Below are 13,680 nucleotides of genomic sequence, written 5' to 3'. Positions count from 1 at the left end.
ACTGCCTCGGATAATAAACAAATATTCAGAGTACAGCATTCTATATCGAGGTCCAAAAGTATGGAATACTTTTCAAAAAGGATTCAAAGGCACGGTAAATTCGTTAAGTTCCTTCAAGTTTTTAACAAAAAAAGAAATTTTTAAAATATAAGAAATGTTTTTGGTTAATCATACTTTGAATAATTTCTCATAAATCTGTTTTTGTTTTATTTCTACTTTTGTTGGTTGCTTATCAATTTTATTAGCGAATTACGCGTTTTATTACGATATTTTATTGAAATTTTATTACGCATTAACATATTACGATATTTTTTTGAAATCTTGTTATAGGGGCTCTATGAAAAGATTGCGATAACGTACTGTCATCCTCATCTTCTTTGAGCCCCTATCTGTTTTACTTATTTTATTTATTGAAATTTTATATTACGAAGTTGTAAAATCTTATATTATATTAAAACAGAGAAAGAAAAAAAAAAAAAAAAAAAAAAAAAAAAAAAAAAAAAAAAAAGGATCCCTTTTAAAGCAGGCCTTTTACCATGCCTTTAATCAAAGGTTCTGCATTTTTTTTTTTCATACCCCCAAGAAGAACTAACAATTTTATTTTAAAGCACCGCGGAGGAGGATTTAAATAGGACGTTCCGCCTCTTTTCTTACCAATGGCGCAAAATATGCCCAGAGCTCGCTTCGAACCTGAAATCTCTTGCTTCCAAAGCAAGCGCTCTAACCACTGCTTCACGGCCAATGTTTTGAAGTTTCTTTTGAAAAAAATCTTTTATTTTGATTCAGGGCCCCCTAAACTGACCATCAAAATAATTTGTTTTATAATTTGGTTAATATTTGCATAGGAAAAAATGTTTACATTTCACAAACCTTTAAATTTTCGGTTGTGCATAAGATGTAGCGGGATGTAAACTTTACAATATTTTATGTGTGCATTGTGCAATGTACATTATAGTTAGAGGAGTATTGTTTCAATTTAAAATGATAAATAGAAACCACTGACTAGCGTAAACAAATTATTTTCAGAAGTTCTAATGGCGACCCCTGGCAAATTGTCATGCGACTTCCGTTGGAGGCGACCCACATATTCTGAACCGGTGGATTAGAGGAACTTTGAAAAGAGTAGTGGGTAAAATTGTAAAAGGGAGATATGTTATTTTTCAAAATATCTGGCAGTTCTATGAAGCTATTTGTTTTATAAGCTATAAATTCAAACGGTAAATTTAATACATTCGACAAAATCAATTAAGGTGGTAGCCCTATAAAAAAGGTGATTTTGATAAATAAAAGGAAATCTACCATATTTAAGTGTTAAAGAGTTTCTTGGAGAGAATTAAGTTGATTCAAAAAAAAAAAAAAAAAATTACATTTGTTTGATCCATAATGGGGGAAAAAGTGGCATAATCACATTTCAAAATGCTATAAGTCAGTTTGTCTATATCTGTTTTCAAATAAATTTTAGAACATTCTGCAGTACACCTAGATACTCCATTTAATCGTCAGATTTTTTTCTACATCAGAATATTAAAAAAGTTATTAACTTTTTTGGATGAACCTATCGATTTTCAATAGTTTTGTGGTATGATTTGAAACGTTTAGGTCTATAAATCAATATTTAGAGTGATTCATAAAAATTCTGACGGTTAAATGGAGTGCATATATGTTGTGAACATACCCTGAAAATTTGAAAGCAAACACTCTATCCAATAATAAGTTATCATCTTTTAAGTTTTGAAGAAACATTCAAAACGCAAAGCTGAGAAAAATACAAAAGAAAGTTTAAAAAGTAAAAATCTCAACAAATATTTTTTTAAAATCCTAATAATTTCCTGTTGCATAAGAGTCTATGGGTTCTTTTTCTTTTAAAATGTCACAGTAACTTTTCTGCTTTACTCTGATGGATTTTCTTCGCTTTTTTACATTGTCAGTAGCTTTTTTGGTCATGCATTTTTCACGTGATATATCCAGTTTCTTTGCAATTTGGTGCGAAACTATTCCTGTCAATCCGAAATATTCTGATATGCCAAGGATGCCGTTCCTGTCATTATTAAAATGTATGACAGCTGAATAGGTACCCATTTCTATGGTTTCTCTTCCAACAAATATAGATTTTGGTACAGAGACCATATGATTGCATTCAAAGCCTCGTTTGCATTTTGTGTTTTGCCATGCATACACTTTTTCAATAGTTCATCTTCCATTAAAGCCTTCAAAGTTTGAAAGATGATTTTTTATCAACAGAGGAATTGAATTTAGTGACCTATATGACTTATTTTCTTTTGACCAATACTTGCAACAACTTCCAGCATCTCGTGGGCAAAATTTATGACAATTGAAAGGATCTGGTAGGTCAGTGAAATGAAAAAGGATCGATAAAATTACCTTCTTCATAGCATACAAATTTCCAATATTATTACAAATGGACAGATCAAAATAAGTTTGCATAGAGTCAATGCCTTTGTTGGTAAGCTTTCCCTTACCAGATAAAGGTGATTTAGTGTTTTTTATGATTTCACAAGATTGAACAAACGAGTCCCAAGGCGCTTCTGTACCTGACCAATACACTCGAGCTTGATCGGGTTACATTATGATCTTTATATGGATTAGATTTTAGAACATCATTAAAGAACTGGTGTCTCCATCTCCCAAGTATTCTTTAATAATCAGGCCATAATTTAGTAATGATCGGGAAAAAATGTCAACAGCACCAGCTGATTCCATTGCACCAGAGGATTTCGTATGATTAATTTTGCAGATGTGGTTAAGTTTCCAAATTTGGTAATCAGAGGTACCATGTTTGTTTTCCCACATTTTGCAACCAAAGCAATGCCTTGACTTTATTTCAACATCTAGACACTTGTCACCTGAAATGGCTGTTACTACTCCATGGAGTGAAGAATGGCCGCGTTTCTGCCACGTCCCATCAACAGAAATACGAGTGCATGGTATATCACTAACGGTGTCAATATGAACAACCTCTCCAGCATCAGTTTTCATGCTAAACTCAGCTACTTTTTTGTAACAATCTTTAACAACTTTATTAAGTTGGATGAATGGACCTTTAGTTGAACATTTTATGTTCATTACCGAAGAAAAGGTATCCATAGCACTAAAATCACATCCAATTTTACGAAATGCAACAACAGCTCGTACATTTATGTCAAAGGCTCTGTGACCCTGAATCTTTTTAATTTCCTTTGGTTTTGTTTCAGGAGAAGTATATGAGGCTTTAATCCAGTCTCAATTGGAACATTTGACACTAATAAAGTGTGAATACCTTCGCCGTTTTAAGTTTTCGTCATATAATATGATGTTACTACCACAATTTGGACACATTAATTCACAAAATATATTTTGAAGCATTGCAAAATGTACTAACATAAAATAGTCATTATCAAGAAGATTTTTTACTATAGATCCAGACATTACATTATTCATATTTAAATTCCTTTGACTTGAACAAGTACCAAGAACAGATGAATCCCCAATAATTTTTTTATTTGCAATTGCACCATTCCACTTTCTCTTTTTTTTAACTATGGAATTTTGTTTATTTGGCATCCTATTACTATTTAAAATCTAAAAAATATTATCTATATGTATAAAGACAAACATGCATATACTAATAAATACATACAGGATGCACCAAATAAAATAGTAAACATACATATGACGCTATAAAAGTATGACTACTATATAATAAATTTCAATGTAACTTCCACATACTGTTTGTGGTTTTAAAACATACTTTTTAGAACAATATTTGAGTAGAGCAAAGTGGATGTTTTATCTGGAAAAAAAAAAGAGTTAAAAGAACTACATGAAGGGATTATATTAGACCATAATCATTTTGAACGGTAACTAAGGGCGTTGCTATGTAAATTTCCAAATAAAGATAGTCTAAAAAGTTATCAAAACTGACATAAAAGGTACGGTAGGTGATTTAATTTTGTTTTGGAAAGAAAGTAGTGGTATACATGATGCTGTTTTAAGAATAAAAATTTTTTTCAAAAAAATCTTTTTTTCATCATTTTTTTATAGAGCCACCTTAACATTTTAGCCAACTTTGTGATATTTTAATATAGTAAATGTTGAAGACTTTATCACTTCCCAAGAGTTAATTAGGAATTTCTTTTCATAAAAAGAATTTATAATTATCAGAAGACTAACACAGCAAACAAACAACTGTTATCGGTTTATTGTTCTTACAAATTTGTATTTGCAAGAGCAATAATTAATTATAAATTAATAAAGTTACTTGTCAGGATACTGATACAAAAACTTGTTAATGCACTTTTTGTTTTTTAATTTTCTTGAGGGTAAATAAAAAATGGTTTTAAAGTATAGAACTTTGAAATCTATGTAGTAAATAATACTTTGAAAATACCATAAATGTAGTTTTATCTGTTGGTTCAATACTTTTTCACCGCCTGCAACTTTTCAACTCATTCTTAAAAGTAAGCACTTCAAAATATTGTTCAAAATTTTGAAAATAGAAATAGATTTAAACAAGTTGCGTTTTAGTTTTTGTGGCTGTCACTAACTGCGACTAATTTCAATTTGGCGCTGCGACTTAACTATAGCAAGAAAGTCAGCATATATTTTCCCGATATGTGACCAAAGATAAAGAAGTGACACTTAGTTTACCAGGTCTACCTTATTTATCAATTCTTTACGGGAAAATATCACGAACGTAATTATACAGAATGCAAAGGTGAGACAACTGGATTGCAGATGAAAGGTACTGGAATTTAAATTTTTCAAAGAGTTTCTTTAAAGAATATTCAAAATTAAAAAAAAAAGAATGAAAGTAACTGTGTATAGTGTCCTGGATTGGTGTCAGGGTTGCAGCTATAAAAAAGAATTACAGAATACTAATAGCACAAAATGAATTTTAACTAAAACTTAAATGAAAATAAATACCATTAGGTAATTTTTTGATAATAGAAATAATATAAGAAATTACAAAAAACTATTTACAAAAATATATTTTACAAAACTTAAAGAAAAAAATTTAAAACAAATTTACAACAAAAAGCCAATTTTGTTTCCGTGCATTAATCTAAGCCCTCGACTTTCTTCGTTATTTTCAGCTGATTCCATTTCTGTAAAAGTGGTATGCGAGGCAGTTTCTTTTAACTTTACCTTGGTAGCATTTTGTTGAGAAAGAAAAGACGATATTGCAGCGCCAAGAATACTTGTACCTGAAACATACTTATTATCATCACTAACATTAAAGCTTTGCTCTCTTGAGTCTGTTTTATCTCTAGAGTTTGTTTTATCTCTAGAGTCTGTTTTACTTTTATTCTTTTCAGAATAATTTTCTTCTATTTTAGATAAACTATCTTTCCGCTTCGATAACAGCTCATTAAAATCGTTCTCTATGTTGTTTGTAAAGCATAACTTAGCTATTTTACTGATCACTTTTTGCTTACATGTTTTTTTTAACTTCTGGCACGGAAAGTTTGCATTTTCATGAGAACTTAATTCATCATCAGAACTTGAATCAGAATTCTTTTTTAAATCATCTTCCTCCTGACTGTAACAACTTTGAGCATTTTCAGGATTATTTGAATTTTCATAATAATTCTTAGAACTGCTTATATCTTTTTGTATATATTTGGCGGCAAAAAGCTCATCTTCTTTTTTTTGATCTATCGTATCTAAATATTTTTTTACCGTTTACATATTTTTATAACTAATTTGAAGATTAACTACAAATTAAAGAGCGTTTTTCTAAAAGGCGCTAAGCCACATTTTATTGTTTTAAGAAAAATATTCATACTATTCATACTAACATATTTAGATTTGTAGCTTAAAAAAAACTCAATTTTTGAAAAAATTGACTTAGCGCTTTAGAAAAATTTTCTTCAATTCTAGGTAAAACACCTTGATATTGATGACAACATATAAAGTACAATAAACATAAATATGTAAATAAACATAAAAAATATTTAAAAAATTTTAATTTCATACTATCTTCTATCTTTTGTATAACTAATTTCAAATAAATATTAATTTCTATTTCTATTTAATCTTTCTTATTGATTATAAATCGCTATATTTCATTTTACAGTGTTTTTTTCACACAATATAATTTAAATTGTCTTTCACACAATATAATTTAAATTGTCTTAAAAATCTCTAACTTTCTATTTTATAATTATACTTTTTTAATTTTATTTCCACATTTTTTTGAATTTGTATTAGTTATAATTATCAAATAAAAATAAATATAGCTATATTTCAGCAGTAAAATAATATAGTTCTATAACTTCTATAGTACTAAATAATGACTAAAAAGCCTAAATTCGTCCTAAATTAATACTTAGTCTTACATCTCAATGATTGTTATATATTATATTATGCATTATAGATTTTACAACATGTAACATTTAAAAAATCAAATTTAAGTTAAACTGAAATATTTTTTGGAGTTTGATACCTTAATGTAAAACTATAAGAAAACTATAAGCCCTCTTTTACTATATAAAAAAAGCAAAAATCATAATGTATTACAATATTTGTCTACAATAATAGAATACCTAATGCAGCTTGTTTATAGTTTATTTAATTGTTACATGTCACAAAGTCATTATTATACAGCTGATAATACAACATTGTCATAGTAACTATATTTTTATATATTATAATAACCAATATGCAAGATTGAAGTTGTGTTCTCTAAAAAAATTTATTAAGAATCTTGTTGCAGTTCAAAATACAATTGAAAAATTTATGCAGACATGTATACACTAGATACATGTAAAAAGCCTGTCTTTAATATGTGCTGTTTGTAAGACTTTTTGGTACATATTTTTAACTAATGGAAAAAAATGTTTTTGTTGAAAACAATAAAGTTACTGTCAAATCTCAAACCAACTGTAAAAAGATATTCATGGTTTGCCTTTAAAACTTAAGCTATCGATAAAACAATCAGTAATTGATCTGTGTTATAAAAGAGAGAGATAAGATAAGGGAGATAAGGGAGAGATAAAGGAGAGATAAGGGAGAGCACTAGACCCTCATACTGATCTTATATAACCTCCCTACCAGCAAATAAACTGAGGAAACTAATATATTATCAGATGTGTTTCTGATGGTAACTTGATAGGAGCAGAATTTACTTTATATATAAGATAAATTTTTTTTTTTAAAATAGGAAACATTTTTTTTGCGGAAAAAGAAAAATCTAAATAATATTTCAGGGTTTTTAATCAAAAATTAGATTTTTGGAAGAAAGGACTCAATAATTTAAAATAAAAGTCTGAAAAACTATAAAAATTTTTCCAGTTGGATAAAGTATAACTTATGGCTTAGGGAGGCTGTTAAACTCTAATACAATATAGTGTCAAACTCTAGTTTTTATTCCAACAACCTAAAGCTGAAAACTCAAACAAAATTAGATCTACCATTATCATATTCCTTCTTTGATGATTCTTCAAAGTTGCTATAAATGAAAATAAAGAAAATGCAGTAATTTATAAACTTCATTTTGGTCTAAGTCAATCATTCATATTAACAAAACAATCATTATAACTATAAAATATTGTTATCTTTATTTTTATTATCTGAATATTAATAGCGAACTTTAGTAGTAGTAGTAGTAGTAGTAGTAGTAGTAGTAGTAGTAGTAGTAGCAGTAGTAGTAGTAGTAGTAGTAGTAGTAGTAGTAGTAGTAGTAGTAGTAGTAGTAGTAGTAGTAGTAGCAGTAGTAGTAGTAGTAGTAGTAGTAGTAGTAGTAGTAGTAGTAGTAGTAGTAGTAGTAGTAGTAGTAGTAGTAGTAGTAGTAGTAGTAGTAGTAGTAGTAGTAGTAGTAGTTGTAGTAGTAGTAGTAGTAGTATGATTTTGAAGTTTTTAACAAAATATTATTATACACAAAATTATAGTCCAACAAAACATTGGGAAAATGTTAGAAAAATATTATCCAAAAGTTTTTATAACAACAACATGAAGGGGGTAAAGAAAATATTTGTCCAGATCTAATAAATGGGGGAAAACATTTTAAAGTATGTCATACTTGTATAAGTTATTATCTTTTTACATTAAAAACATTTTTGGCATGCAAAAACCTTTATCAATGCACTTATGTAAATATCTTTAATGGTTAAAAGTAAAAAGCAAATAAAATTTTTAATATTTATATATTAAATTTTGCAACATTTATATAATATTTATATATAGATTTAATTAATTTTAATATAATTAACATTTAACTTTGTAAAAGATTTTTAAATACTCATTTGTTAAAAGCGTTACAAAAGACCATGGGACTTTTATACTGATAAATTCAACCTATCATTGATAACTTTTAGGAGCATTGTTTTTAAGAGATTTAATGATATATAACTGCACTAAATTAACTTTTTGATTTGTGATCAAAAGATTATAATTTTTGTTAAAGTCAACTCAGATTACTACTTTTAAACAAATAAATAAATTAGTTTTTTGTGGCAAAAACTTTGAACTTAACCAGCATTGGATCTGCTAATTTTGTTAATGACTAGAGAAAAAAAATCTATTCAAAAGAAAATTTGTTTTTGAATTGGTGCAAAGACTTTGTTTTTAATTTACCAGAGTCATGGAAAAAAGTGCTGCTCTGAGGATCATTATTGGGCTGGCAAGGGGGATGTTAAAAATTTATTTCTATTTTGATCTTTTTTTTTTTATCACTATTCATCATTCTTGGATAATAGTGTTTTCTCTATTAATATTTCATTACACTAATGGTCAGTGCGCCTGAGGAAACTGGGCAAAGTTACTTAAAGCTTTTGAACCGCATTACTAATAAAATTTACTAATTTTGATCAAGTACATTTTATGAACATTTTTGGAGAAAAAAAAAACCCACAAAATTTAAGAAAAATAAACAAAAAATTAGCCAATACAAAAAGAAAAAATCAAGTGTCTTTTATAAACATTTTTGGAGAAAAAAAAAAATAACAACAAAATTTTAGAAAAAAAAAAAAAAATAGCCAATACAAAAAACAGCAAATTATCTTTAACTTTTTTCATTCTAGTTTTGTAATCAAAAATCAGTTTTGGCTTTGATGTAACTAACAAGTTGCTTTGTTTTGGCTAGCACCTATCTGATTGTAACTAATTGCATTTTAATTTTTGTATTGATTTTAGATTTGAAAAAATGTCAATTAATAATGGAACAACAATTTTCAGTGATTTTTCATAAGTTAAATTATTATCAAATTTTAATTACTTAACTTTAAAATATGTGTTTAAGTTATTTAACCTGTTAGCAACATGAGCAACATGAGTAAGCTATGTTAGAGTTCTTACCACAAACATTGGATCATAAAACCACATGCACAACAAACAATCCAATTATAAAAGCAACACATGTATTTTAGAAATGCACCTGACAAAAAAGAAATAATGAACTGTATCTGTAAACCACGCTTTTAACTGCACGAAAGAAATGGTTTTTAAACATTTTAACAAATCAGCTAAGGAACTTTTAAAGAATAATTTTTTCATTGATGTTAAGTATTGATTGAAAGTGTTAATGTATCATTTTTTCAAGTTGGGGAACAAACTCAAAAACAAAGATCAAACAATTTTTTTCAAGTAGACTGATCTTTTTTGTTTATTAACTGATCTTAATTACTGTTTACCTGATAAGCAATAAAATGCTTACAAGCATTTTATTGTTTCTGATTAAAAACTATAACTAAAATTAAGATATATTTATATTCTTTATTCATTAAAAACTAATAGAAACTTTTTTATGTTATTTTAAACAAAAATTTTTTCAAAAAACAACCACTTTAGTTTTATACTTCTTAATTGGAACATCTCAAAATGTTTTAAAAGTTAATTTTGAAAAAGCTAGAATTATTTTATACAACTATTACTTTGTCTTAAGAGTAATAAAACACTTTTATAACTTTATAAAAATATATTTTCAGTAAGGCATATAAAAGTTTTTTAAATTTGTTAGTACTTTTTTAAATTTGTTGAAATAGACTATTGATTTTCTAGGATGACATACATTATATCTGCACTTAACATTGTATTCTTTGTCTTAATTATTTAGCATTTTAAGTACTTAATTAAAAAATTAGGGGTTCATCAAAGCTTATTATAAAATTTGACATTTTGTGTTCCTTTTACTTATCTTTAAGTAAATATAAAACTTTATCAATATTCAAATCACTGATAATTCCTGAACTTCTGAAGTTATCTGTGTGTGCGATTGCTATATAACCATTTGTTTCTAACTTTGTACTGTTCAGTAAGTATTCAATTCTATTTTATTTATATTATTTCTAAAAAAAAACCTGCTATAAGAATTTTCAAGAAATAATTCCAAGGATTGACGCAGATGCAAACTACATATCATATTGTCTATATCGTTTCTAGAAGCAAGATTAGATTGTGGACAGCGACATGTCGGACAACAAAAAACACTTTCATCATTTGGAAAAGCTGAATAAATGCAATCCTTGCAGAATGAATGTTGACAAACCAGTGTTTTTGGATCTTTATAAAGTTCGAGACAAATTCCACATTTCAAAAGTTCTTGAAATTTTACGTGCCAAGATTTTCCAGACTCCTCCATTAAGAAAAAATGTAATATTCCTAATAAACAAGTTTGTAATAATTGATAACTTATGAATACATTTTACTTTCGAATCACTTTACTACAAGTTGATAATATACAAAAATTATTTGATAATAGCGTACTTAATAAGCTATTTGATAATAGCGTATTTAAAAATAACCGATTAACAATCGGCATTTTTCACACATAAATTGTTTCAATTTAACATTCCGTTAATAACTTACTCGTAAAAAATATAGACTTAAACGTTTTTTAAAACGTTTTCGAAATCGAAAGGTACCAATGTTTAAAAGTTTTTAAAAACGTAACTTAAAACTTAAACTTCGATATACGGCCCAACATGGCCTACTTAAATACACGGGAGAACCTGTTGTGTACAAGTAGGCCAATTTTAATTTGAGTCCTTTATTTGCTTAAAGTAACTTTTATAAGAATAATAGTTGTAGTTGTTTGAACAAAACTGCAATTCCATGATACGCGTAAATGCGTTTTTAATCGAGGAAACAAAAGATTGCGGTATTTATATTTTAAAAATAAAAAATAAACTTTATTGCAACAACCTAACTGTATTATAAACTTTCATAATTTTTGTTTATATTTTTACAGATATAGCTTAAAATACGTGCGTCACAACGTGACATCGATTTGTCACGCCGCAACGCTCTTATTTTTGCAATAACTCATAAAATAGAAAGTAAAAATAAATAAAACTTTATCCTAAAGAAAATATATTTTTTTTACAAAAATTATATAAATTTAAAAAATTTTTTACACACATATATATTGCAAAATTGCATAACCTCAACAAAAACAAAACATCGAGATATGTGAAATTTCTGAAAAACAAACTTTTGTTTTAAATTTTTATATTATTTGCTTATCTCATAATATGCCCTAAACGGTGCTGCGTAGTTCTTGCAAAAGCGGTTAAAAAATAAAAAAAAACGACTATACTTATGAAGGTTTTATAGCTAAAACAGTATTCAATTTCTACTCAGGCATAGATTTATGCTCACGGTAGATCAAGTTTATAAACAGAGTTAGGTGGAAACCATCTGAATTCTCTGGAATAGGTATTGATCAATTTGAAGAGAAATTCATGAAACAAGGCAAACAAAATACACTTATTCAGTCGACTAGCGTACCCGTTGGTCGACGTCAGGAAGTTTTACTAATTAGAATTCTGGGATTGATATTTGGACAAACAAATCATTTTTGTATGTATATCTGCTCTATGAAGCGTAATGTATTTCTTTTAAGACTTATGATTGTGGTATTAGTTTATATTGGCATAGGAAAAAAATTTGTTGGAAAAAATGATCCTAAAACATTTTTAAAAAACGTTTTTTTTTTGAATTTAATGTCGACGAGGTAAAATGATGTACTGCGTGTCATGGACGAAAAGGTAGAAAAAAGTAAAAAAAATGTTGATATAAGTAAAACTAACTGCAACTAATAAAACTAAGCCTTCTTAAGAAGGGACAGAAAGTTTTGATACCTGTTGCATTAAAAATATTCAAGACAGTAGTATTTTAACTTCGAATACTGTAAATGGAATTGATTCTTTAGTGGATACTTATTATTTACGTACACTTGTCTACCATTTAATGAAAAATGATATCCCATTGGACATAACTGCCATAATAAGCACTAAGTGATTTTACTAAATTAGTAAAATCACTTATCAAGTTTTTTTACTTTACACTGTTTTTTTTACTTTACACTGTTTTTTTTTACTTTACACTGTTTTTTTTACTTTGCACTGTTTTTTATCTACACAGAATCATTGGAAAAATCTTCATAGACGAGTGTAAAATGACAAAAAGTGTACATTAATAATATAAGTTATAAATATTAATAAAAATAAATTATGATAAATATAATTATATATATATGTATTATAATAATTGAGTTTTGTTATTGGCTGCTAATTTTTTTACTAGATATTTAAAAAAACAAATTTTAAAGTTTATCGCTGCGTTTAAAATTGAACTATGAAGGGTTAGAAATTTGTATTAGCTAAACAAAACAGGTAATGTTCTCAATTTTTGCCATATTTCAGCATCATGGTTCCAACGAAGATGTTTTTTATAAGTTTACAACTTTTAAAGGTAGAATAGGGCTATAATTAGTAAGGTTTCTTTTGTGTAATATCTTTGGTTGTCTAATTCTAGTAACTTAAATCATATTTTGCTGGACCAACAAAATCAAATAATGCCTATATACTACTTTTTTTTTTTTTAATCATCAATGTTGTTAAAATTTTTTCTTTCAAGCATATGAAGCCATGTTTTTAATTTAAAAATTTCATTTGTTTTACCTGTCAGTCATTATTTCTTAATAATTTCCAGATTTAGAAAACCTTATAAAAAATATTCCAGGGATCGATGTTACAAAACTTTTTATCGGCGTAAAATGCTACCGACGGTTAAATTTACCAACGTAAATGATTTTTTTCAATGTTATGAAATATTTTCAAAAATTACCGGCGATAAACTTTCTACAGTCTTCCTACATTTACAGCTTTAAGAAAGATTTGTACAAAAAGACCTTTTTCTCATTCATTTCTTGATGAAACAGTGATTTTCAAAAAATAAGTTGAGATTTGTTCTGTGAATGACTTTTGACTTTTGACTTTTTGACTGTGAATGGCAGAAAAAAATTATTCTCAAAACCTTTCATTTAGTAAAATAATATGGTGACATTATTTATTATCGTGTTATTATTGAAAATATTACATCATCAGCTAACATTGCAAGCATCAATGTCGATACTAATTCATCAATGTCGATACTAATGTAAAATTATATCATAAAAGAAATATGATAACTCTTCCCCAATCGTTGCATCAAAGCAATAAGTGTACATTGCCAAGTGTAAACACATTAGAAAAATTAGTTACTTAAATGAGAAATCGGGTTGAAGGGAAAGAAAAAAAATTTTAAGTAAACTTTGTATTTTTATGTTTTATGAATATCATGGCAAAAAGTTATATAGTGTAATGAACTTTTTTGCATTGCTTTGGTTCTACGATATGCCTCTAGAAAAGCCAACAACTTGTTATTAAATAAATTTCCTTTTCTTTCATTTTTCATATTTAA

General features: G+C 27.3%; 1 protein-coding gene across 1 annotated transcript; it reads right to left on the bottom strand.

The window, feature by feature from the left end:
• Positions 1-4,930: 4,930 nt before the first annotated feature.
• LOC100208438 (E3 ubiquitin-protein ligase RNF168) lies at positions 4,931-10,730 on the bottom strand. The gene is made up of 3 exons (XM_065799403.1): positions 10,296-10,730; positions 7,413-7,450; positions 4,931-5,663 (listed from the first exon to the last, which is right to left on the bottom strand). Exons 1-3 carry the CDS (start codon positions 10,574-10,576, stop codon positions 5,026-5,028), a joined length of 957 nt encoding a protein of 318 aa, XP_065655475.1. The 5' UTR covers positions 10,577-10,730; the 3' UTR covers positions 4,931-5,025.
• Between the last annotated feature and the right edge of the window lie 2,950 nt (positions 10,731-13,680).

This window comes from Hydra vulgaris, chromosome 06, assembly GCF_038396675.1.
Source record: "Hydra vulgaris chromosome 06, alternate assembly HydraT2T_AEP".
NCBI classification, from domain to species: domain Eukaryota; kingdom Metazoa; phylum Cnidaria; class Hydrozoa; order Anthoathecata; family Hydridae; genus Hydra; species Hydra vulgaris.
Note: the sequence above shows the minus strand (reverse complement) of the source record. Positions and strands in the feature narration are given on the sequence as shown.

Excerpts from the sequence above, each read along its gene's own strand:
- LOC100208438 (XM_065799403.1), bottom strand. The coding sequence starts at position 10,576 with ATGGAGGAGTCTGGAAAATCTTGGCACGTAAAATTTCAAGAACTTTTG. Across the intron at positions 7,451-10,295 it reads CTTGAAAATTCTTATAGCAG|CAACTTTGAAGAATCATCAA; the intron begins GTTTTTTTTTAG and ends TTTCATTTATAG. Across the intron at positions 5,664-7,412 it reads AAAGAAGGAATATGATAATG|ATACGATAGATCAAAAAAAA; the intron begins GTAGATCTAATT and ends AAAAATATTTAG.